The 25,642-nt window shown below is 51.9% G+C and overlaps 1 protein-coding gene across 2 annotated transcripts in view; it reads left to right on the plus strand.

The window, feature by feature from the left end:
• ADGRD1 (adhesion G protein-coupled receptor D1) overlaps positions 1-25,642 on the plus strand; it is a 142,668-nt gene that overhangs the window by 22,908 nt on the left and 94,118 nt on the right. For both annotated transcript variants that reach the window (XM_027125156.1, XM_027125157.1), the window contains 8 exons: positions 4,277-4,456; positions 6,808-7,062; positions 9,190-9,254; positions 10,038-10,193; positions 14,231-14,290; positions 16,793-16,910; positions 17,902-18,012; positions 19,805-19,880. In XM_027125156.1, coding sequence (XP_026980957.1) covers positions 4,277-4,456; positions 6,808-7,062; positions 9,190-9,254; positions 10,038-10,193; positions 14,231-14,290; positions 16,793-16,910; positions 17,902-18,012; positions 19,805-19,880 — 1,021 coding nt within the window. The remainder of the gene's footprint in view (positions 1-4,276; positions 4,457-6,807; positions 7,063-9,189; positions 9,255-10,037; positions 10,194-14,230; positions 14,291-16,792; positions 16,911-17,901; positions 18,013-19,804; positions 19,881-25,642) is intronic.

Raw genomic sequence — 25,642 nt, forward strand, 5'->3', positions numbered from 1 at the left:
TTTTTTTTTTTTCCAAGACCACTTTCTTTTTTTTTTTTTCCAAGACCACTTTCTTTTTTTTTTTTTCCAAGACCACTTTCTTCACTCACATCTCTGGCACCTCCAGCTCCTCTATGTGGTTTCTTTCTCCACCAGCAGAGTCTGGACTTGTTCCATGTTGGCTTTGAGCTCCAAGAGGCAGAAAGCTGAAGCTCCCAGGCAGTTAACAGCTGCACCTGGAACTTGGCCATGGCCACTTCCGTTGACTCCGCTTGGTCAAATCAGCCAGAGGGCAGGTGGAGAGCGGGAAGGTCACATGGCATGAAAGCAGATGGGATGGGAGACGGTGTGCCTTCTTTGGGAGATGGAGCGTGCCACAAGCTGGGTCCAGGTGCTTAGATAACATCACCAAAAGTTTGTGTTCCTCCATCGCTCTGGCTCTGTTCCAAGAAGGCTTTCCAGGTGTGATCGCAATGTCTGCCCAGAGTCTCCAGGACTCCCTTTTATTGGCTGAAGCCTGTCCATCTCTGAGCCAGTGCCTGTGATTCCGACTGGTCCAGCCCATGGGAACCTGGGGCTGTGTGGTCGGCCCCACCTGATCTAGAGGAAGTAGGAGTGGGGAGGATGGTCCCCCCGCAAGAACGTGGAGGTGCTGTGCTGGGCGAGGGAGGATGGATGCCGGGCTGCTGCATCACCTGCGGGTCGCCTTGCCCTCCCTGCTGCCTGCTGCTTTGGTCCACTTTGAGTTACCAACATGCAGGGCACAGTGCTGAGTCCATGGGTCTGGGAAGAGCTGCTCCTCTACCTGGAGAGATTCCCTACCCACCCCTGCCTGCCGCCTCTGCCCTGCCCGCAGCAGACACCAAGAGGATAACGCACAAGAAGAATTCCTCGCCTAGCCCAGGTCTGTAGTGTGCATTTTTCTCCTCCATGGAATGCCTTCGAATCTTTTTTGTCTAATTCAGTGAGTGAGTTCTCTCCCAAACAACACTGTCTCTAAGGGAAGACAGAGAGATGACAGGTGCAGACTCCAGAGCCAGACTGCCTGGTTGAAATCCTGACTCTGTCGCTGGCTGTGTGGCCTTAGACAAGTAACTCTACCTCTCTTGGCTTCAATCCTCTCACTTGTAAAATGGGGACCGTACTAACACCTAGCTCATAACCCTAACTCTAACCCTAACCCTAACCCTAGTCAGGAGGAATAAAAGAATTAATACATGAAAATTCTTGAGATAGCCTGTCTTGCTCAAAGTAAGTTCTCTTTAAGCAGTAGTGATCCTACTTTTCTTTATAAAGTGTTCTTTGTATAGTAAGGAAATTCATTTCTTGTTTGTTCAGTGTTTTACAAATAATTTTTTCCTGGGTTGTCATTTGTCTTTTGACTTTGTCATGGTAAATTTTTTGCCTTGCAAAATTTTATAGTATTTATGCACTCAAACGTATCCACCTTTTCTTGGGACAGCTGGAGTTTTTTTCTTTTCTTTTTTTTTTTTGGTCTTATTGAGAAAGAACTTTCCTCACGTTATTTTTTTCGGACGGATGAGGATTCAATGCTCATAAGAAGAAGAAAAGTATTGAGTCAGTTTGTCAATATTGCACTCCTGTTTTTTCAGATTTTTTCTCCTTTGTATTGACAATTCCAAGTGCAAGAAACAAAGTTCCTGAAAATGCTAATGTCCGAGGGCTCGTTGTGAATCTTTTAAGACTCTATGAAGACGTAAATTGATATTTAAACGCAAGCTGTCCCTCAGATAGAAATGCTTATTCTGTAGGCGGAATGAACAAAAATGCAAAGCTTGGCTGATAGTAACCATTGTTTGCTTCAATCTTCCCTTACCTAATGCCAAATTGAATGTTTTATTTTTATTTTTCTTCCTGGACAGAAAGATATTTGGCCAAGACAGGAGTGAAAGGAATTTTTAAATGCAGCTAAGTGTTTGGAAAAAATGGACTTTTGTGAATCCCGCTGGGACTTCATTTCATAACAAAAGTTTCACAATGTGCCGTGTTCGTGTCCATGTGAAATTGGTTGTTTCTGAGTGGAGAGGCATGGCAGGAAGGCTTGGGGCTTTGTTTCTGGACTCTGCGCCACTGCAGTGCAAGGCAGACAGAAGTACTGGGATGCCCCGGGCCTGGGAGTCCCCTCCACCTGCTGAGTGGGGCAGTGTCTGGGGCAGCCCAGCCGCCCTCTGAGCAAACTGCCCAAGTCCCATCCTTTCGTTGGCGTGACCTGTGTCCCAGGGCACTTTTGGGGACTTTCCTTTTTCCTCAATAGCCCTGAGAACATGCTGCTTATGACTCTGAGCTCTACCCTGGAGTCTATCTGAGCCTCATCTGTTGTTTTGAGGTTCCTCTCTACATTAAAAAAAAAATTAGAGAAATTCCAAACCAGGGAATTATATATTAATTATATATTATTATGAGTTACATATATAATTATAATATATAATTATATATTAATAATTAAATATTCCCATGATTATTATATAATCATGCCATGTTTTACATGTTTATATTCATCGTATTAAGGCTTTCGACCTACAAAGGTATGATGCAATGTAGTTGTCACAATTATATTGTCACAAGACATTTGAACAACTTGTGACAAATATGTTGATTCAAAAAGCATTACAGCCAGGATGGGTGGTGATGCGACAGAAGTTTATACTTGATGACAAACGTCTTCTTGTAATTCAGACTCTCTTGGACTGTGCCCATCATCTCACTTGAAGATAAGATACAAAGTCTAAAATTGGTACCATTTATATAAATAAGGCCCAGGGCCAATGGCCGCCCCCGCTCCCCTCCCAGCCCCATCCTGGGCCTGTTTTGATCAAGTCTGGGCACCTCCTCTCTCAGCATCAATGAAGCCTTCCCACCACAGAGCCTGGGCCAGCTTGGGAGGGCTGAGGCCGCCTGAGTTATTTCTGGCTTTCACCACCGAGTCCAGGCAGGCTGCATGCATTCTCACACACACGCGCACGCGCACACACACACACACACACACACACACACACACACACACGTTTACTTATGGGCAAAGAAAGGGTAAATGTTACTGGATTCAGAGAAGCAGAGTGGAGGTAATCAGGGATCCAAAGGGCAATTCCAGGAGCCTCCGGCCAGGAGTGGCCACTGTCGCCCCTCGCCCGGGAGCCTGCCCCTGGACTGCACAGTGATCGCGGGTCAGGGTCTTCACCATCAAGGGCTGGCCTTGTTCCTTACACTCCCCCTGCTTCCAGTGATGGAGACACACCCACCAATGGGCCAGCTTGTTCATACCATTTAGTCCACGTGGAGCCTGGGGACCGGGCTCAGGACTTAGGAGTCTGCGGACTGGCCGTCTCGGCTGCCAGGGCCTTCGTGTGCCCCACTTTGATGGGAATGAACAGTTGTAGGTTTCAAAACCTTTCAAAGTGGCTTCCTCTTTGACTAGAAATGCCCTACTGGGAATTTATCCTAAAGGCATCTAATCTGAGACGTGCAGAAAGGTTTAGCTTCCAGTTCTGTTTGGGAAATTAAAAGTCGAAGGAAACTTTAAGACCCAGCCATGGGGGAAGGGGTTTGCTGTTTTTTTTTTTTTTCTTTAAAAAAAATTACAGTTCCTGTTTATTTTATTTTTTGGCCATGCCACGCGGCTTTCGGGATCTTAATTCCCCGACCAGGGATTGAACCCGTGCCCTCGGTGGTGAGCGCACAGAGTCCTAACCACTGGACCGCCAGGGAAGTCCCTAGAGTTCCTGTTTAGAATGTCATGAGGTGCAGATACAAACAATGATGACATAGAGGTGTATTTATGGCCATTGGAGGGGGTCTATGATGTAGTAAGTTCTCAAAACATGTGGCTTACAAACCGGTATGTGTGAGTTGGTTCCTTTCTCTGTAAAATATGTTTATGGAGACGCTTTGGAAGGGGCTACCTTAACTGCCGACATCTGTAGGTCAGACTGAGTTTGGGTCTAATCTGAGTCAGTCTCTAGTTCAGGGACCTTGGGCAAACCGGACTCAAGTTTCTTCATCTGCCTGACGGGGTAAGCCGATGAATGATAATCAGGTTTTGTCGTATTTATGAGGAGAGGATTCATTTAAAACCCTTAGTAAAGTGTCTGGTACTTAGTGAGCTACCTGTTTTTATGGTTTGTATTTTCTGGATTGAGCATACACTGTCTCTGGAATGAGAAAAAAGAAAACTGCCTTTTAAATGAAAAACAAAGAGCAGCGAGAACGACCTGCTTCGGAGAGGTTAAGTCCCGTCCGTTCTTCATTAAAAATAACCCCACGCCTTTTCTGTCCTCAGGGGTCACGTTCTCTTTTTTCTGGAAGACGCAAGCAGAACATTCCAGAACAACCCCTTTCGCGTTCGGGGGACAGGTCATTTCCAACGGGTTCAAAGTCTGCTCCAGCGGTGGCAAGGGCTCCGTGGAGCTGTACACGCGTGAGAACTCCATGACGTGGGAGGCCACCTTCAGCCCCCCAGGTAAGGGCGCCGCTGGCCCGGAGGGATGCTCAGGGAGGCGTATGGAGGCCAGACGCTCCGCTGTCGGTCCCCTGGCCTGCGGGCGCTTGAGCCCCGCCCTCTCAGGGGCTGCTTGGGAGGACTTGCTGGAAAGGGTGAGATGACATCCTCTGCGGAGATGTCTGCACGGCGGATGAGGGCGGGGTCCTTCGGGCGGACGCCTGTGCTCCCCCTGACCACGGGATGACTGGGTCACCGCACCATGTTACTTAGTGCCCCGAGCCTCGGTTTCCCTAGTGAAGGCATTAATGATACTTACCTCACAGCTTGGGGGAAATTAAATGGAATATTGCATGTGGCGTGCTTAGCACAGTGGTTATTGTTTCTCCTTCTTTTCCTGTCCTTCCCCTTCCTCCTTCTACCCCTCCTTCTTTTTAGTGCTGTAGACTTGCAGATGTTTAGACTTCGCCGTGAAAAAGGTTTTGGAAAAGAGGGGCTGACGATTAGGGGAGAGAAAGCTGGCGGAGGGGAGGCGTGTGGGCACCAGGCCAGCGAGGGCCTGGGATTCAGGAGGGATGGTCTGGACCAGTGTGGGGACTGGGTGTGTGCAGATGTGGCTGAGTGCGTAGGTGGGTGTCAGGAGGCCACGTGGTCCAGTCCTCTCTGACAAGTCCTGTTTCCTCCGGGGCTCAGTGTGATCCGTCGCTGGCCGGGCATGAGGTCAGATGTGTGGGCCAGGAAGCTGGGGGAGGCCGGAGGTCTGGAGTGGGAACTGAGATGGGGAGAGGTGATGGGGGACTCAGAATGTCTCGAGGTAGCGTGGACGGGCTGCCCAATCCAGACTGGAGACTAAGAAGGGAATCGCGGAGGGGGAGGGCAAAGTGAGAGTCTAGAACGATCTCCTTCAGGAGGAAATGACATCTCTGACACAGGCAAGGAGAATTCATTTTCGGACCATTTAAAGGAGGCTGCGTGTCTCAGTTGTTAAAAAACCATGGACCCTGGAGCCACGCAGCCTGGGTCAATCCCGCCCTGCACCCCTCTGCCAGCTGTGCGCACCCGGGCGCCTTACCCGCCTGCTCTGTGCCTCAGTGCGCTCGTCTGTAACGTGAGCACAATAGCAGCATTGGGTCATAGGGTGACTGTGAGAGGAATGAGCTCACACGCAAGGAGCCCACGGGAGAGGGGCCCCGTGGGCACCGGGTGCATCTGCTTGATTCTGCCGCTGCTGTGAGCCGGGACCAAGCTCGTACCTCCACCCCCGGAAAAGGGGCAAATTCGGTGCCCACGGAGTTTGAGAGAATCTTGCGTGTTTGCCCTCTCCGATCCCCGAGGCCAGAGCTTGTCTCTGTGTCCTCTACCTGTTCAGACCTGCCTGTCCTGCCCGTTCATGGCTCTTATCACCTTCCACCTGCTATCAGTCTCTTCCGTAAGAGTCTGATCTCCGTGCCCCTTGGGGCTGACACAGTATCAGGCACCCAGTCGTTTATCTTGAACATGTTTTAAGGTCAGATCTGCTGGATCCTGACTGTTTCCCCACCCAGAGGAATGGGGAGAAGTGTAAAACATTTCTGCCTGGCAGTGTGCTCTTTATTTGTTCATTGAAGGGATTTTCACACTCCAGGGCAGGGATACTTCGGCCCTGTCTCAGATCCAAGAGCTCTCTGGAGACTCGTGGTTAGAAAGTCGCACAGCCCCGAACGAGAACCCCGGGGTAACTGCTGGGTGATTTAAGATGACGGCCTGGCTCGGGTCATAGGCTCCCTATCAGGGGCGTCTTCCAGCAGCAAGTCCCTGAGGGCGTCTGAGCACACACCTGCACACGAGGTGTGGCCCTTTGTGGGGCAAGCTACCATCAGAGTCCAGTGAACTTTCTTCCTGTTGGTGAACGTGGTTCTCCCCAAGGCTCCTGATAGAGGATCCTGACGGAGCCGGGAGTGGTCTGTTCTCCCTCGGTGCTGCCATATTGGTTGCTATCACCTGCTTGAGGTCAGGGCAGAGGCGGGTATCAGTGGCCTTTGGGCTGAATCAGGTCCTCAGATAGGTCTCATTGACCTGCCCTGTGCTGGCCTAGGCTGGATTAACAAAATATGTTTGAACAAGTTACGACCATTAGTTATTACTTCATTTAATTTAAAATGGCAAAGGGTCTCTTTGAACGGCGTCCGGGGTTTGTGGGGGGGTAATAACTTCTTTGCTGTGCTCCTAAGGGCTGAGGGAAGTGAGATGTGGATTATGACCTATATGAGGACTCAGCCAGCGGTAGCGCTGACCCATCATCCTAAGAAAGAGAAATGTGCTTGCAGCTAGCACGACCACTGCACGGAGAGCTCGGCCCACCCCGTGAGAAGGGTGTCTCTGCTCTTTCCCAGGCCCCTACTGGACTCATGTCCTATTTACATGGAAGTCCAAGGAGGGCCTCAAAGTCTACGTCAACGGGACGCTGACCACCTCAGACCCAAGTGGAAAAGTGTCTCATGCCTACGGGGAGCCCAATGTCAACCTCGTGATAGGGTCTGACGAGCGCCAGCCCAAGCGCTACGAGAACGGCGCTTTTGACGAGTTCATCATCTGGGAACGGGCCCTGACGCCGGACGAGATCGCCATGTACTTCACAGCTGCCATTGGTCAGTGAGAGGGGAGGGGCTGCGGGCCGGCTGTGACGTCAGCTCCTGGGGAGGGGGCGGGCTTCGTAGCCACCTCCCCTTCCCAGCGTTTTTCTTCTCCTCCCTCTCCCGATGCGGCCGTCAGCGCTGCAGGCTGAGATGTGTCCTGATCGGCCTCACAAATACGGTGGGTCTTCTAGAGCCCCTGCTCTCTGAGATGGAGGAATCCACAATTTACCAGAAACACGCTGAGATGAATGTCTCCTGCCGTCACCAGGGAGTTTTCCAGGTGTTTGTGACAGATGCTTATGGAAAGCTTTGGGAATCAAGTGTTCCAGGTCCATTAGTGCATTTGATCCACAAATGTTTACCACGTGCCTCCCGCGTGCCAGACTCACCCACCACGGGCCCTCGGAGCGCCCCCAGGACGCCCCCTTCCTGCTTAGCACAGAGCGGTGGTTCAGATCAGGAACCCGGGGGACAGTTGGACCTGGGTTCAGGTCCTCAGTCAACCACGATGAACTGTGGGACTTGGAAAGTCACTAATTTAAAAAATGGAGGTAAAATTCATAAAACGTGAATGTCACCATTTTACAGTGTACAGTTCAGTGGTACGTACTATGTCCACATGTTGTGCAACCATCACCCCCAAAGGAACCCAGCACCAGTGCGCAGTCGGTCCCCCGTCCTCCTTCCCCAGCTCCCGGCAGCCACTGATCTACTTTCTGTCTCTATAGATTTACCTATTCTGGACATCCCATATAAATGGAACCATATGTGACCTTCCGTGTCTCATATGACGTCACTAGGAATCTCTGTTTTGGACTCTGCCTTCCTTTGCATAAAGATCTGTCTGCACAGGAAGCCGTGAGCTAGGGCTGCAGGTACCCAAAGGGGGCATTTCCCTGGGTGACCTGTCTGGAGGGGCCCCTCCTCTAACCTGTTAGCTAGAGCAGTACCATTTCCTGGCGGGTTGGTCCAGCCGAGGTGGCCTCTTCTCTTCTAACTCACACAAAGGCAGAGTGTTGATCAGCTCTCCCCCTGCTCAGGTGTCCCCCCAGCCCTGCGACGGTTGGCCATTCCTTCTGTAGAGAAGCCAAGGAAGCAGAAGGCTTGGTTCAGAGTCCCACGGTTTGAAAGTGTGTTTCTTTGACACTAGAAACACACTCTGCACAATCAGATGCTCTTATAACAAGAGCCAGTTGGGAACCGAGACTGACTTAGGACGCGGCCGACTCTCGTTTCTCATCCTAGTCTCACGTGGTCATCAGTCATGAGGATGGACAGGGCCGCTGGGATGAGTTTTATTGTCCTTCACTTTCTCTTATGGACTCACATGAGTTAAATGTGAATTTGATGGGACTCCGACTTGGAGAGCAGAGTGTTTGGGGCTCTCATCCCCAGAGCAGGGTCACACCTTACCCTCTCGCCAGCTACCCACCTCCACCCACGGGGTCATTTACTCCTGGAACCAGGGATGGGTGACGAGGTTATTCCCTCAGGCCACCAAAGCGACTTGAGGGATTTCCAGAAATGAAGTAGAGTATCTAGTGAAGTCTGTGTTTTCATTGGGGAATACTAAAATTAGAAGGAGTTGGATGTCTTCATTATTATAATCATTCATAATGGACCAAAAGGGGTCTTGAATAGAATCCTCGGGATGGGAGGGGCTCAGGAAGATGGTCCCCCACCACTTGATGGGGTCCACGCCAGTGTCACCTCACTGGGAGGGGAGGTGGCGAGGCCTCTGTTTGTCCCAGCCCAGTGATTCACAACCCTCTGTGTTTTATCTCTAAGTAGTCCAGATGCAATGGAAATCCATTTCTTTTGCTTCTTTATGTATTTGAAATCAGTAAAAGCATGTATAAAGTCATCTTTTTATATGATGACTTGCCTAAAGACTATTCCCAAGCAATTTAGACTATAAATGGAAAAATAATTTGACCTGGGAAAATCCATACAATCTACCCATTTGGCTGATTTATTAGGCCTTTATCTTTCCAGCGACACTGCTACTCAAAACATTCTCAGACTCTTCTTAGTTTGTCTCTGAAGCTGGGAGAGTTTTGAATAAGGACAGGCCTTCCTGAGGGCGAACGAGGTGACCATGGCTTAGCCCTTAATGAAGCATGATTGATTTTTTTCCAGGAAAGCATGTTTTGTTGTCCTCAACGCCACCCAGCTTCCTCACGACAGCCACAGCAAACACCATGGTGAGCAGATGCATTTAATGTTGTCCCCACCTCCCCATCTTGGTGATGTCTTTTTGCTTGGTCTATATGCCAGGAGAGTGGGAATCCCATTTCACAGTCTGGTCCTGTCTTACTGGCAGTATAATGAATGTCTGGGAGGAAATAATAAATGTAGGGGAAGCCAACGCTGGCACTAAATCTCAACGCTCGGAGTGACTAAATGGAAGACCTGCTTCCCGTGTGGCCTGTAGCCTCCGGTGCCTACACGGAGTCACCAAGACTTCCTAGGGACCCCCACCCCCACCCCCGACCCGGGACTGTTTTCTGGTGCACTTGGCACCATGAGTTGAGAACAGAGAGGAGCCGGCCTTGACACCTGGCTTCTCTCTGCGCCATTTTCTTCTGATGTTTGAGGAAAGGATCAATACGTTTAGAAAGCGTTCCCCTCTGGAATTAATTTGTGATCAATCAACTTCCCTTCCGTGGGAACTTTAATGTAATAGCGAGTGAACAGACTCTAGAACCATGTGCTTGGGTTCAAATCCCAGTTCTCTTATTTCTGCATAAGCCTCTCCACGCTTAGTATCATCTATCAAATGTGTGCATATTTCATGAGGCCGCTGAAAGGATGAAATGTTAATGCTATTCGTGAAGTAGTCACAGGAGTGCCTGCCTGGTAGATAGTAGGTGCTATTACCATGATTACTATGGTGTGAGAAGCATGAGGCCCAGAGGACACGCTGAACTTCTGTACAAATCTTGGCTTTAGTTCTTAAAGGAACTCACGTCGCTGATTTCTTTTAGGTGCCCATTGACGCCTACCATCCCATCATAACCAACTTGACAGAGGAGAGAAGAAACTTCCAGAGTCCTGGAATTGTTCTGAATTACCTTCAGAATATGTCCCTCAGCTTACCCAATAAATCCCTCTCAGAGGAAACAGCATTAAATCTCACCAAGGTAAAGCTATTTGATTCTGTGGGCCAGACCACGGCCCACAGCTATGCCTTGTTTGACCTACGCAGGGCTGAAAAAATCAGAAACTTTACTATAAAAGTCTGGATTTCAACCAGACGGCGTGGCTACTCCAGCCAGCTCTGCACAGCTCAGTGGAGTCTCCTGAAGATGAGACTCGACTCTTCGTCTTGTTTTCCCAGTGCCCAGCCAGCCTGGCCCCTCACTCCATCCACCTGGCCCCTGTAGGCATTTGGGTTTGCAACTCCCATTGTAGACTCTGCCACCTCCCTTGGCAACAGGTAGAAGGTGGAGTTGGGTCTTTGGCAGGTTTAACCGTGGGACCATAGTGTGACCCCAACACTGTGACTTGTATCTCAGTGGGAATTCCCAAAGTTACGTAAAGCACTTAGGGAATGCACCACGTATGGCACTGGAACCAAGGTGTTTTCTCTTTTCATTCTCAAAATCTTTCTAGGTCAAGGTAGGGGAGGATGCTGGGCTCTTGGGGGCTTGATAACTTCGATCTCAGCACAGGGCTCCTGGTTGCTGTGCAGACAGAAGGGATGCTTGAGACCGTTTCACTTCAAAAGTGCAGCATGAGTGTTAAGAGCAGGATGTATACGGTCTGACTGCTGGGTTGAATGTCTCTGCCGGTTACTTACAGTGCACTCTTGGTCGCGTTATGTAACATGTCTCTGCCTCACTTTGCTCGTCTGAGATATGGGGAGATAATAGGACTCACCTCACTGGGGACTAAAAGGGTTCCTATTGCATAGTATGTGTCTGGCACTGGGCGAGTGCTTTTTAAGAGTTCTTAATTCTTACTGGTTTCCTTGCTGAAGACAGATCCAGAGAAGTACCTGAAAGCATGTGTTCTGTAAACAAAGACATCCTGAAACGCAGGGTGGGTCCTGAACGCCATAGCCTTCCTGCCCAGGCGACAGAAGCAAGAGTTAGACGTCTCAGATTTCGTTCATTCATTCATAGAACATGCTAGGTTCTGAGGATCTGGGACGACCAAGAACCACTTCCTGCTTCCGAGAGGCTCAGGGCTGAGAGGGTGAAGGTGCACCATGGAGTCTGAAAAGTGCTGTGAGGGGATGTCCCGAGCTGCAGGAGCTCAGGGACACTGGAGTCAGGCAAGCCTGGGCTTGACCCCCAGCTCTATGTCCTTGGGCAACTTTTTAACTTCTTCAAGCCTCAGTTTCCCAGTCTGTGTTATGGGGATAATTTGATGACCCAAGTCTCTCTCCTAGAATGGTTCGGGCTGCAAATAAACAGTCATATTACTATTTTAAAAACAATAGGGGCATCTAATTGCTTCACTCCAGGTTTGACTACTTCAGTCTTCATTCACAGCAGGGATTTGGGTAGCAGCAGGACAATTCTCTTGGCGTTCTGCTCTATTTCCAAGGGGCTGGAACGGTTCCAAACACCACACCTCACTAACAACCACCAGGAGGGAAAGCAAGGGCAGGGGGCTCCTCCTTCTTTATAGGGGACGAAATTCTTTCCCATGGTTCCCCCTGCAAAGATCCATCACATGACTGCACAGACCAATCACTAGCCGAGGGGAGCAGGCCTGGCTTGGGTGCTCAGCCAATCATATGGCAGTATGGGCGGGGCCAAGGCAGCTCTCTGAGCACTTCCGGGCTCCCCACAGGAAGCACTTCCGGGCTCTGCACGTGAGCTCTAGGGGTGGGTGTGAGAATGCCCAGAGGGAGCAGACTGCCCAGAGGGGTGAACGGGAGGGTCCGGCTCCTCCATAGTCTCGAAGAGATGTCTACGTGGGAACAGAATTCAAGGCAGGTCTACATAGCAAACAGTTTCTTTTGAAGCTTGGTGGTTTCCTCTTTCCTTTCGACTCCCCTTTTCCCCTCAGATATACTGGACACTGTCAGAGGTCCCAAACTCAAATGCATGCAGGGGCCAGACAAATAAAGTAAATGGATGATTGGGTCAGATAGACGATAGGGAGGAGTAGAGACCATGGCAAACTGGAAGGTGCCCACCCACAGGGAGTGGCATCGAGCTGCTCGAGTCCCCTGACTTTCACCTTGAGGGTAACCGCTTCTGATTTTGCAAGCAAAACTCCGTACCTGATTTTGAAGTGGAAAATCATCCAATTAAAAAAAAAAAGTGGACAGCTAACTGGAATTTAAAAGCAATTGTGTACAAACCAAATAAAAGACATTCATGAGGCAGATTCAGCCTGTGGGCCATCAGCTTGAGACCTCTGATGGGGGCCCGTGCTGAGATACCTGACTCTGGGTGTCCTGGAGAGGAATCCTGGGGATTTACCCCAAACTCCACCCATCTCTGATTGGATGAGAAATAAACATCTTTGGCCTCCGTGTCCAATTTTCCATAGTGCCCTGGCTTCTCACCACTAACAGTTGAACGGGAAAGCGACAAGAAGTCAGTTCTGTGCTGGGTAATAAGGAGACCATTAGCCACACATGGCCCTTGAGCTGTTGAACTGTGATCAGTTCAAATCAAGATCTAAAACACACACTGGATCTCTAGAATTTAGTATAACAGAAGAATGTAAATTATCAAATTGATGATTTTTATATTGATGGCATGTTGAAGTGCTATTTTAGATATATTGGGCTAAGTCAAATGTATTATTAAAAAGTAATTTCACCTGTTTTCTTTTCACTTTTTAAAATATGGCTATTAGAAATTTTAAAATAAAACTGTGGATTGCATTATATTTCTTTTCAGCTGAACTGCTCTAGATCAGGACTCAGCAAACTATAGCCCTTGGGCCAAATCTAGCCCACTGCCTGTTTTTGTAAATAAAGTTTTATTGTAACACACTCACTTAGTTATGGATTGTGTGTCACTAATTTTGCACTACCGTGGCAGAACCGAGTGTTTGTGACAGAGCTGTATGGCGTGTAAAGCCTAAGATTTTTACTAGGTGATCCTCTTAAAGAAAAGCGCTGACCCCTGCTCTAGATTATAAACTCTGCCCCCTAGGCCTCAAGCCCCACGAGGGCAGGGACCATGATCGTTTTTTTCATGTTTAGTTTTTAAATTTCATCTTTAAATTTTAAGGCATTGCACTTTAGGGTCTTATAAGTATTTATCAAATAAAGATAAATGAAAGAGTGAGGAGTTTTGATGATGTGTTCTCTAAATATTTAGCGTCTAAAAGTGTGAGGAAGGATGTGGCATTTTGGAGAAGGCAGTTTTGTGGAAATATAGGAGGTTTAGATCAGGCTCTAAGTTTGCTTCTGGTGTCTGTAGTAGGAGACGCACTGTTAAAAACCTACATGAGTAATGTAAATGAGTGAAAAAGATTAGGTGGAAGGCAATAGGGAGTGGTGAGGACTGGGGTGAGCTGGAGAATGCACAACTACCTAAGGGGTCAGCTGCTGTTCTGTTTTGGTCAATGGTGGCCATGTGGGACTAAGGGATAAGAATTGTCCAAGCTTCTGCTTTTTCACAAGAAGGAGGAAATTCACATAGTTTCATTTAAATCTCCCGATTTGAAGATGTTACAAGCTGCTTTCATTTTTTTAGAACAACAGTGAGCCAAACCAAACATGGTTTTAAGGTGATTTGTCCAAGGGACCCCGAGTAACTTCTGCTTATGGAGGGGTCATTTCCAATTAAACAAGTGGGTTTTTATGTCAGCTTGGCTTCTCATGCCAAGAAAAACACACGGAGCAGGCCATGATTTGTTCATTCATTCATTCGTTTGTTCAACAGGTTTTTACCGAGGGCCGGTTATATCTTCCAGGTACTGTACTTAGGGCTGCTGCCGTAACTAAGCTGTGAACACACATCTAACATCTAAATGTTTGTCACTGACTAAAGGACTGTCACCAGGAGCAAATAAGATAACATCTATAACATCTATAAAAGGGCTTTGTACAACGTAACCAGATCCACTAACGGGAGGTATTTTGGTTTACTACTGTGTACATGCAAAACCCAGCCCGTGGTTGACAGAGATGGGAAAATCAAAGGTCTTATAATTTCGAGGCTTAAGGATACATGCTAAGCAGTGTCATCTTGTCTTCCTTTAGACTTTCTTAAAGACCGTGGGAGAGGTTCTCTTTTTGCCCAGTTGGACTGCTGTGTCAGAGGTAAGAGAAAAGAACGTTGAGATCTTCAAAAGGGGCACCTTTTTGTCTTTCTGGAAGTGGCATAAGTATGGCCCAATTCACATCTGTAAGAGAAATGACGCATCTCTGGGATATTAGAGCTAATTTTGACTGGATATACGGCTGATTTGCAGTGCTCTGCCTTCTCTATGGATCAGTTCTATGAGCATCAGTACCACGGTCCTGTTGTCAACACTGAACAGGAAAACAGTTGGATTTCTGCATGAGGAATGTATGCTTGTTTCTCATTTTAGAAACCTATTTTTTACCATCACACTGTTCTTGAATGATAATAAAACACATGTTTGATGGTTAAAGATCACTAGATTAAATGAAAAAAGTAGCACATGTGACAATATACTCTTCATGATTGTAAGAGTAAATATCACAGCAGCCTCTCCTTTCCTCTGTACACTAAAGCACTAGGGGAATGGAAGACCTTTTCTTTTCTTTCTGAAAGTAACTTTCCTGATTTTGCTTATTTAAGAAATAAAACAAGTGAATATGTTGTAGAGAGTTAGAAAATGCAGATCATAAAGATATATATAAAATAAAAATCACCTGAAATCCTCAGGCCGAGAGAGAATGATTATTAACACTCTTGTATATATCCCTTCAAATCTAGTTTTCAATTCTCTTACATGCATATATAGTCTGCACATATGCTATATATCTGAATTTACCTGTTTTTCTTTAATTATGGTAAGGACATTTCCCAATAATATTAAGTATCTTCTGTGATGCTCTGTCAGTCAGGCTAGGCTAGGCTATGCTGCAGTAACAAATAGGCCCTACATCTCAGTGGCTCAGCACAGTGGACATTTACTTCTCATTCATGTCAAGTCTGACGTGAGTCAGCTCTTCTCCACCCAGTGACCTAGGGATCCTGGCTCTGTCCATTTTCTGATGTTGCTGTCTGAAAAATGTGGCCTCCAGGTTGCCCGGCAGGGGTGGAGAAGGGGGAGGAAGACTCCTAACTGCCTTGCCTGGAAGGGCTGGGACCACACTGTTATTTAAAGCGCTCCCTCTCCTGAACTCCTGTAAAGTTTAAAACATGTTTGCCAGTTTGAAGCAGAACGACATCACCTTGTCTCGTTATGAATGAGGTGGCTCCAGGGTTTACATTTGATGAACTTTTTATCTGAACAGTTTCAGATGGAACGAGATCGGGCTTCCCATTGGCAAAGGGAGAGAAAGACGGTCATGAACTTAAGACTGACGTAATCTTACCTAGAAACACATTCTGTTTTAAAAGGCACAGCACTCCAGAGTTCATGATTTCCGGGGGGACGATGTGTGCAGGGCTGCTGCCTGGGAAGCACCCAGAGGATGGCCGGTGGAGGGCCTGAGCAGATGTATTTTCTGCATCATTTTCTTAATGCTCTGCCACAAACTATGAATAATCATGAAACTATTCAGGCTCAGGCCGGCTCTACTGTGCATTAAACGGAAGGTATGAATCAGCCACTACCCAAGAGCTCTACATGCCAGAAACACAGACTTTCATGTGCTTAACTGTGCTTGGCCGATTGAAATCAGGCCACAGGCCTGAAAGAAAATGTCTAAAATTGGCCTCAGTGTTCTATTTCCAGCTCGTTAGACGCTCATGGAGCGTGTGTTTTTGAGAGAACGCCTGGGACGCTTAGCAACAGACGGATGCTTTTTCAGAAAGGCGGGAAGGAGAGAAGGGGTGTGATGGCAGAGAGTCACACGCCGCGTTCCCAGGGAACTGAGACGCCCCTGCCCTGCTAGACGTGTGTCTGAGGATGAGAGATAGTCAGCCTGATCCGAGCTGGCTGCAGAGATACGGGGCCACCACCAGGGACCCCTGCCTTCTTGGGGATCCACTGGGGTCGTCTCTGCCCTGGGGACTCAGAGTGGAGAGAGAGGCCCTTGGAGGGGAAGGGACACCCCAGGCACGTCGGAGAGGCCAGGGCCGGCTTGAGGTGCTGGCATCTCCGAAGCCTCCTCCCCTTCACAGAGACTAGGACACAAGTGCTGGTGTCTTCATCTTGGAGGGTACTTGGGAGCAGTGACCCCCCTCCTTGTGAAACAGAAGGGGATAGAGTTGGGGGTCAGAGACCTGTCAAGGGCCCCAGTGAGTTCAGAGTGGAGCGGGGACCAGGTCTGGTCAGTCTGTGTCTGAGCGTGGAAGCCTTGGAGCTGACGGTCTGGGTGACCAGGGTCAACCTCAGCCGGTGTCCACATTCTGCGAGCTCAGCTGGGCGGGGTGACCTCAGTGGTCCCCTCCGCGCCTGTGAAACGGAGTAGCGGCATGACTGTCTCTCCTCTGTCTGGTCATTGTGAGGGCAGAGCCTGGCCCGCCATGTTGCTCAGCAGATGCTGGGCGACCTCCTTGGCAGGAATGTTGACAGTGAGCATGAACTTGATCTTGCGTGTTGGTGCATTGCTGCCTCCGTTGGGTGCACGTGCTGAGCGAGCCCCGTATTGATGTCTCCTTCCTTCGTGTCGTGCTGTTCGCAGGACGGTGCCGTGGTGCTGGGCTTGATCGACACCGTGGACACCGTCATGGGCCACATATCCTTCAACCTGCAGGCCAGCGAGCCCCCGGTTGCCATCACGGGTTCCTCATCCGTGGCAGGTAGCTTGGCAGCGTGGGTGCGGGCGGGGACCGGCTGTGCAGCGGGAGGGGAGCGGGGTGCAGGGGATGCCACCCGCCTGTTGAATTCCACTCCACTCCTGCGTTTTCTTGCACGCGCCCAGGGACGCATAAACCTCACACACCATCACTGGAGATGCACCTCTCCGCTGTCCTAAACTAGGCTGCCTGATGCACAATGATATGTTGGGGGAAGACAGAGTTAGGTCGGGGCAGCCGTGCTCAGCTGGGATGTGCACACAGGACCACGGGAGCCTCGCATGCTGACTTGGGGGCCAGATTCATCTTGGGTGACAACTGTCTCAGTTCAGAACAGGAGGCGAGCAGCGGCAGCCCCTGGAGTGTCCGTGGGGTAGCAGGTTTCCCGGGGTCAGCTGGAGGCTTTTCCAAGACAACAGGCACAGGGTCCCCTACAGGCCGCCGTCGCAGCCCTTCTGTTTTCAGGGTCTGTGTCTAGGGAGCGTGGTGCCCTAATACTTTACCGCCAGAGCCACTCTCTGGAAAGTAAGCTTCATTCACCCACTTGGGTTCGTTTTAATGGGAGTTTGTCGCCCAAGACAGGTCCCTCCATGGGATGTTGAGTTTGCCTCACGTAGATTAGTGTCTCATTTTCCTGCGTCTCGCGGGGTCCCTGGCGTGGAGGAGGGGCCCTCAGCACAGGCGTCTCCTGCAGGACGGGACGCAGTCAGTACCCGAGGCGTCGTGAGCTGAGGGGTGCGCTGAGGGCACAGGGTTCACCGCAGGCTGGGAGAAGCCCCACCAGCGGTGGTAGAGGGGTGGGTCGGCCACACGGCCGCAGTTACTGCCCTGGACACTCTTGTTTTTTAGGTTCTCGTTTCCTAAAGGTAATTACACTCCCCAAGAGAGCTCGTTCTGTTAAAAAACAAAACAAAACAACAGAAGGTGGGTTTTACGCCCAGTTTCCTGCCCTGGAGTTGACTGACTGCAGCTTCCTCTCTCTGGCTTGTTCTAGACTTTTCCTTGGCCAAACTGCTCCCCAAGACCATGAATTCCTCCCACTACCGCTTCCCGGCCCAGGGGCAGAACTACATCGAGATCCCCCACGAGGCTTTCCACAGCCAAGGTGAGCACAGCTGGGGGGACCTGCACCCCAGCACCCTCAGGGAGGGACTCAGCCCTGTGGCTGGCAGCTGGCAGAGGGGCTGCCCCAGGCCTCCTCTGTGTGCCTGTGGGAACACAGCTGTCATCAGACGCTCTTGAGATGTTGTCATAGCGCCGACTCGACTCTGAGTCTGCTGCAGCCTGATGCGCTGGGAGGGGGGAGGAGGGGCTGGGAATCTGCATTCCACACGGGCTCGCTAGGCAATTCTCAGCGGAATGTGAACTGATGTGGCCACCTCCCCTCCCTGCTGGGGGGCCCGGTGTCCTCCTCCTGGGTGGGTCCAGGTCAAGGCCCGTGAGGAACCAGCCCCGAGGGGACCCCGATTACTCTCTCTGGCCCTGGAGCACTGTCGGGGCCCGGGTGGCTCTGTCCATTTTTGCTGCCATGACTGTCCCGTCTGCCCCTTGAAAAGGGACTGTGCCTCTGTAGGCGTGTCCCTCCGTCCCAGGGGCCTCGGGCGGTCTGGGGAGTCGTGGATTCTCAGTTCCTGACAATCTGGCCGGAGGCCATGCACTTCCCGGGTTCTGGCTTCAGGACTGGGGGCCGGGCTGCGGGGTGCAGGGCCATGGTGTCCCGTCCCCAGCACGGGGTCCTCACTCCCCAGCCCTTGGGAGCCAGCCTCTGCTCCCTGTACCCTCTAGTTTGCCTGTGTGAAAGGTGCTCAGGGATGTTGGGGTGTCCTGCTCTCAGGGGACTGTCCCCCCGCACTCAGGGTGAACTACAGAAATTGGGGGGTTCAGGGACAATGCCAAGGCCAACCGACTGCACGTGGGATCTTTTCATCTCACACGGCTGCACGATCCGTTAGAAATCCTCAGTGTCTCAGAGCTGGCAGGACCGCAGCCTCACGGTCTGTACGTCCGGAAGCTTCTCACACTTGGCGGTACAGCTTGTTCGTCACAAGCACCGACTCTGTGGATGGAACTCCTGGGCTTGAATCCTGGGCCAGCCACCTACTTACTGGGCAAGTTATTGAACCTGCCCGGCCTCAGTTTCCTCATCTGTGATAGGGGACAGTCTTAGTACCTCCCGCAGTATATTGTGGTGAGAATTAAAAGAGCAAAGCGTATACCAGTACCTGGCCCACGGTAAGTGTTGTGTGAATTATTAACTACGTCCCTGAAATCTTAACGCACTCAACCAACATCCCGAAGAGCTCGGAGGTCAGCTTGCAGCTGCCCCTCCCGGCCTCCTGTTAAGCTCGTGCACGGAGGTAACAGAATAGATGATTCTTGTTTCCAAGTTGGAATATCACAGAGGGGTGGGACCCAGCCAAAGGCCTGACAGACATCTGGGTGACTGTAAATCCTGCCTCTCTCGAGCGCTGGCGTTGCTGTAAATACTCCAGACGCAGACAGCCGCTGAGATGCGCTCACGAGTGCAGCACTGTCGCCCGGCGCTGCCGTCCACAGCTCGATGGGGGCTCTGCCTTCAGAAGCTCGTGGTGTCTGGCTCCCCGGGAGCTGCAGCGTCCGTGTGTCCAGAGCTGAGTCCCCCGGGCAGCGTAGGGAGCGATTGCTGTGGTTGGATTCACAGTTGAAGAGTGGAGGGGAGTCTCTACTCAAATTCTGTCCTTGTGGCCAGTTCTGCCCCTGAGTGTCCCTCCCCTCGCCCCCCGAGGAGCTGCCGGGTTCCTGGGTGTGAGGTCTGCGCTGTGTGTTGCTGGGCGAGTGGGTTTGGCGGGGAGCTCTGTGTCTCTCCTGCTTGTCACCTGGGATGCTGACAGGTGTCTGGCCATCTGCTCTTTCCCCAGCCTGGACCACCGTCGTGGGCCTGCTCTACCGCTCGGTGCACTATTACTTGAGCAACATCCAGCCGGCCAGCACCAAGTGAGTCTCTGGGGGCCACACAGCACGGAGCGGGAAAGGGGGTGCTTGTTTGCTGGGTGGCTGGCGGCTGTGACACCCTCACCTCCTCACCATCACCAACACACGCAGTATTGTATCAGAGGACTTGTGGCGCTAATTCCTGGTGCTTCACTGTTAGGGCAAAGGAGGAAGACGCAGGGACTCCTACAGTGGGGGTTCAGCAAGCCCTGGGGTGTAGGCTGACAGTGCAGTGGTCAGGAGCATAGGCTGAGTGACCATATCGGTTCCACCTGGAACTGTGTGACCTTGGACAAGTCAAGTGACCTCTCAGCCTCAGTTTCCACTTCTGTAGAACGGGAAGCCCGTAGCACATGCCTATATCAGTCAAGACTGTGTTGGATACGTCAGCTTAGGCAGAAGGTCAGGGAACTGAGGGCTCAAGGACTAAGAAGGGCAGGAGTCAGTCGGGTTCAGGCACGGCTGGATCCAGGGACCCAGAGGATGCTTCTTTGACCTTGTCTCTATGTCTCCTGCCTCTGCTCTCCTCCGTGTCAGCTCATTTCCAGGCAGGCCCCTCCGTAGAGGCATGGCTGGCTCCGGGTAGCTTCAGGCCCACGTGGGTTGGGGTCCTGAGGTCTCAAGAAGGAAAGCGAGTCTCTTTCAGCAATGAAAAGTCAGTTTCATTCAAAATCCAGAGAGGGCTGTGATTGGCCCACTTGGGTCACATGACCATCCGGGCCCCCAGCCCCTGCACTCTCGTTGGCCAGGTCTGCTCACTTGACCCACTGGGGCTTGGGAGGGTGGGTCAGCCCTACTCCGACCACGGGGAGGGGCTGGTTCCCTTAGGAGAGGTTAGGGCCGGGGTCCACTCCTCCCTTTCATGGGGTCCCTGGGAGCGGGCAGGGAGGCAGAGCCCAGGGCTGGTGCCGAGAAAGGGCCAACGAGGTATGAGCCCAAGGCACCCCTCTCTGCAGTTAGTGTTTGGAAGGTGAAGCCAGTTTTGCTGGGCACAGATCCGCCCCAGACAGGGGCTCCGCGGAGGGCAGCAGGCAGGGGCTGGTCCATCTCTGTTCCCGCACGTCTGGCGCGGTGCCGGCCCAGAGCGGGGGAGGGGGGGGGGCTCCGAAAAGGTGCTGGAGAGAGAGCCGTGCATCTCAGAGGGAGCCGCACAGGGCCTTCACCCCTGGCCCCGGGGCCCCGCTGCCCTCCCCCGCCGGGACAGAGCCTGGGAAAGCTGATGGTATGAGGACAGGCATTCCTGCAAGTTCGCTGTCTCTGCTGATGGGAAGGCGTTGCGGGGGCGGGTTTCAGACACTGGCTCTGCTGCCGGGTGTTTGGAGGCGTGTGTGATGGAAAAGTAGGCAGTTATTTTTACCGCCTACAGATAAACAAGAAATGATAAATACCTTCTAATGATGCAGATACCTGAGCCCTGATATCATGAGTCTCTCAGACAGGCTCCTCTCCCGCCTGATGTGAGGGACCAGCTCATTGTACAAAACCCTGGAGGAGGGCGGGGGAAGGGGGCAAACAGTCGTGGTTTAGCTGCAGACCTGGAAGAAAGCCCGGTTCTGGGCCTGGTTGCCTGGGGGAGCCTTCTAACTACAGAAAGGGGACCTGGCGCTCCGGGTGTGCTTTCCAGAGTTCTTCAGGAAAGTCACAAGGGAAGATGCCACACACTTTCCTCGGAAACAGGCCTTCTTGAATATTTGGGGGAAATTTCCCCAAACCTGAGATTATGAGTGAATAGCGGATCCGTCCTTGGCCCCAATTTATCAACACTTATTTACAGCTCTCACTGCTGGAGGTTCCGACTGAAACGGACTTTTCAGTGAAATCCATGAACGTGTATTTCTGGGGATGGCCGAGCCCTGCCGCGGGCCGGGGTAGGGGCGTGGGGAGGACGGCGTCTGTGCCACGTTCTCGGTACCCCTCATCCTCAGGAAAGGGAAGGAAGGCAGGATCGAGGGTTGCAGACGGCAGCAGGCACTTTGATTTCATGTGACCGGAACCGTCGCCCTCTCTGGGTGTTGGCAAGCTTTTGCATAAAGGGCCAGGTGGTTAATATTTTCGGCTTTACCTGCCACAGTGTCTCTGTTGCAGCAGAGCTGTGGGAAGGCAGCCCCAGACAATACATAAAGACATGGAGTGGTGTGTGCTGATAAAACTTTATTTATAAGACTAGGCAGTGCCTGTGGTTTGCACGGCCCCGGTGACAGTTACATCAGTGCTGGCAGCAGTGGACGGGGCTGGGGCTGACTTTGAGCTGCTGTGGAGAGTCGAAGTGTGAGCTTGAAGCTTGGCCGCTGGGTGTGGTTCCCTCCGTCCTAAGGGCTCCAGCCTTCCCTTCCCTCCACCATCCTCACTGCCCAGGGGTACCCAGCAGGACTCCTGGGAACCTCAGGACCCGGGGCGCCGTGATCAACTCTTATGCCCCCTGCAAATCGTGGGTTTGGAGACCCGCACAGGCAGAGAATATCCCCCTCCTCGCAGCCCTCTACCCATTGGCCTTAACACCATTGACCTCTGAACTCTGTCAGCAGAGACTGTAAGTGCTCATTTTCCTCAAGTCAGAAACAGAATGATTTTACAGTGATGACGGTGTATTTCTCAGGTGTTGAACCTTTAGCTCTAAAGCCAACACTTGATGCAAAGATGTCTTACTGTCAACATTAACCTCAAAAAAAAAAAAAATCACCCCAGAAACTCTCCAAGTGTGGTCTCTGTTGTGCTTGCTCCCGTAGCACACGGCAGCACAGACGTGACGCTGAACAGTCGTGCTGTGGTTCACTCTTGGATTTGGGAGCCAGGCTCCCGGCTCTCTTCTTGCCGCCGGCTGCCCTCACCAGCTGGTGGTCTCTTTGCTCTCATGCTCCTTTCTAAGAGGGAGGCCGGCCATCCCGATTTCTGAGGGTCTCCGTGAGCACTGAGTTAATGGTTTAAGTAAAGCCCTGGAACGTGATGTGTAAGCACTTCCCTTATCACTTCATGAGGTGGTTGGATGTCCTCCCATTCTCTGCCTCTGAGATGATTATCAAATTCCACACAGGATTGGAGACAGATTTGTGCGATCGCGCCGTTAGCGTTCCAGTGTCCCTACGCGCCCGCACGGCCGACTTCATTCCGTTTTAGTTTTGTGCATCGTCATCTACACACATTTACGGTTTTCTGTGAGATCGAAAGGATGCAGTGGAATCCTAATGTCCTTTAAACCCCCTGGGGAGTGGAGTCCGTGCGTGAGTGTAAAGCACAAGGAGGGGCCGGGGCAGGATGGGCTCTCCATCCCCTCCGCCCTGGGTAGACCGCTCGGGCCCACGTGCTGGCTGCCCAAGGCAACGCCTAACCGTCCACAGGTCCTGGGTGGGGGCTTTGCTGGCCCTGCAGGCGCCTGGACTCGGGGGCTCCTCCGTGGCCCACGGCCCCTGGCCCTGTAGTGATAAGGAGTGTTGGGTTCCTGCTGATTCTCAGCTGCCAGGCCAGCAGCTGGGACCGCCGTTTCCTTCCAAAGAGCCGTCGGAGCTGAGCAGGGATCAGAGTCACCTGCTTCTCCTCCACAGACAGAGCCGGGACCCAGAGGGCACGGCGCTCCACGGCTGCAGCAGCAGCGGCAGGGCTGGGACTCGTGCCTCTGGGTTTCAGCACCTCAGTGATGGACGCACACGTGCTTCAGAAGGACACGTTCTATGGGGCTTGACTTGGCGTAAATGTCTGCACTTCTCCTTTGTAGAGCAACGCTGAGCAATCCAGGCAGAAGGACCGGCAGGGTCACGATCGCCACGTGGCAGCCCTCGGTGTAGCCATCGATCGGGCAAACCTCCTCGGGGCAGACACCAGCGGGTGAAGGGTTGTGAGGGCCCAGGGTTATTCCCCGTCACCCCTCAGGGGACCCGTTAATCACCTCGTGAGAAGGTCCCCAAGAGCGGAGACACTGTCAGCACCGCTTCAGCCAACGGGTCACGCTCAGTGTCACCGACATCGGGACAGGCTGACGTCCTGCATCCCCTGATGTGAGGCAGTGGGAAGGGTCATCCTGCCCCCAGACGCTCGGTCCGACGCTCCCCACGAGGAAGGTCAAGGGACATTTTGCAAAACTTTGGTCTGGACTGTGAAACATGCATGCAGTAAAAGCAGTAACAAGAGCGGGGACTGTTCCCTATCAGAGGGGACTGAGGGGATATGGTGCCTAAATGCGTGCCGTCCTTTCCTTGACGGGAAAGAAGCCTCACTCTGAAGGACACCGTGGGGACGCTGGGGACATTGGACAGTGGACCAGGCCCCAGGTGATGATTGAAGCCATGGCAGATTTCTGATCGTGATGATGGGATGGTGATGATGTAGGAGGCGGTCTTTATTTTTAGCAGGACCCTGGTAAAGAATTCAGAGGTGGAGTGTCGTGATGTACTCTCCTATGGTTCAACAACAAGGCGTGTGTGTGTGTGTGTTTGTGTGTGTCTAGAGTGTGAGATGCCAGTTAAAGCAAACGTGGCAGAACGGTGGGAGGTGGGATCTAGGCGCACTGTTTCTAGCAGATTTCCTGTGGGCGTGACTCTTGCAATGCAGGGTGGAGAGGAGGGTCCCGGTTTAGGGCGATTCCGGCTCTTGCCGTCCTCTCTTGAGACCCCGCCGAACGACTTCTGGACACGGAGAACTCGGCTACTCAGCTACCTGAGCACCACGGAGCTCACGCCCACCATCCTGGTGGGCGCTCTCCTCTTTGGTTGTCCGTTGGCCAGAGACCTCACGTCCACTAGAGAATTCTCCCCAGTCCCTCCGGCGCTCTCACCCCTGGCACCAGGGGCAGCATCTTTCATGAGGTTCAGGTTTCCTTTGCTTGGTGTTTTCAGTGTCTCATTGCTGCTCCCCTGATGGTCAGCGAGGACACAGCTCTGACGGGATGGATGAGGATAGACCCCAGAGCGAGCAGGGCACCATGTTTGAGTGGGAACTCATTAGAAAAGTAGTTCATTTACTAGGGAATATTTGCAGTTAAAATTTTTTTTTTAATTTCCCTATACAACTTGGTTTAACTGTGGGCCCCTCGTACTCGGAGTGGCCTCTTCTGAGGCCCCTTTTCTTATCCCATGTGTGCTAACTTCTCTTGCTTGAGGACCAGAGCTCATCTCTCCACACGCTTGGGTGTTTTGCTTGAAGATTTCAGAGTTCCCAGATCTGCCCCTGAGATCCTGGAATCTTCCATCCTCTCTGGGCTTAATTGAAGGCAGAGATGACCCACAGAGGGGTCGTGGCTCAAAAGTGCCGAAATAGGTGAGGCTGCAGGGCTGGACTTTGGGCTGTGTCAGTTGGGTCCCCCATAGGGGCCAGATGGGTGACTTGGGGGAAGTTAAATGGAGGGGCCGTTTGCAAGGCCATGGTCGGGGTGGGCTCCCCACTAAAAAGGATAGAGTACAGTAACAGGAAAGTTCTCGGAACAAGGAGATGGGGCGTGCTGCTACGGCCCTGGGCTGAAGGAGGCAGGAGAACACGGTTCCCTGTGCAAAGATGGAGGGGTGCGTGCGGGGACCAGACGGGTACCGGGCCCTTCGGTGGGCTGGGGCCGAGTTGGGGTGGCCCCACGGGGACAGCCCCGTGCGGGCCTCACTCTCCTCTCTGACGCCTCTGATTTCCTACTGGTGGTCCCGTTGGTTGAATGCACCCAAAGCAGAGGGCATGGGGCCTGGATGAGGCAGCGTGGGGCAGGGCTCTGCGCAGAGGAGGGAACGGGCCGTAACGCTGCGGCCCCCGCCCCCTGGCTGTCTCCTTTGCCCCGTTCCCTCCTTGCATCT

The sequence above is a fragment of the Aethalodelphis obliquidens genome, unplaced genomic scaffold, assembly GCF_003676395.1.
Source record: "Aethalodelphis obliquidens isolate GAN/ISIS:26980383/991018 unplaced genomic scaffold, ASM367639v1 scaffold28, whole genome shotgun sequence".
In the NCBI taxonomy this organism is placed as follows: domain Eukaryota; kingdom Metazoa; phylum Chordata; class Mammalia; order Artiodactyla; family Delphinidae; genus Aethalodelphis; species Aethalodelphis obliquidens.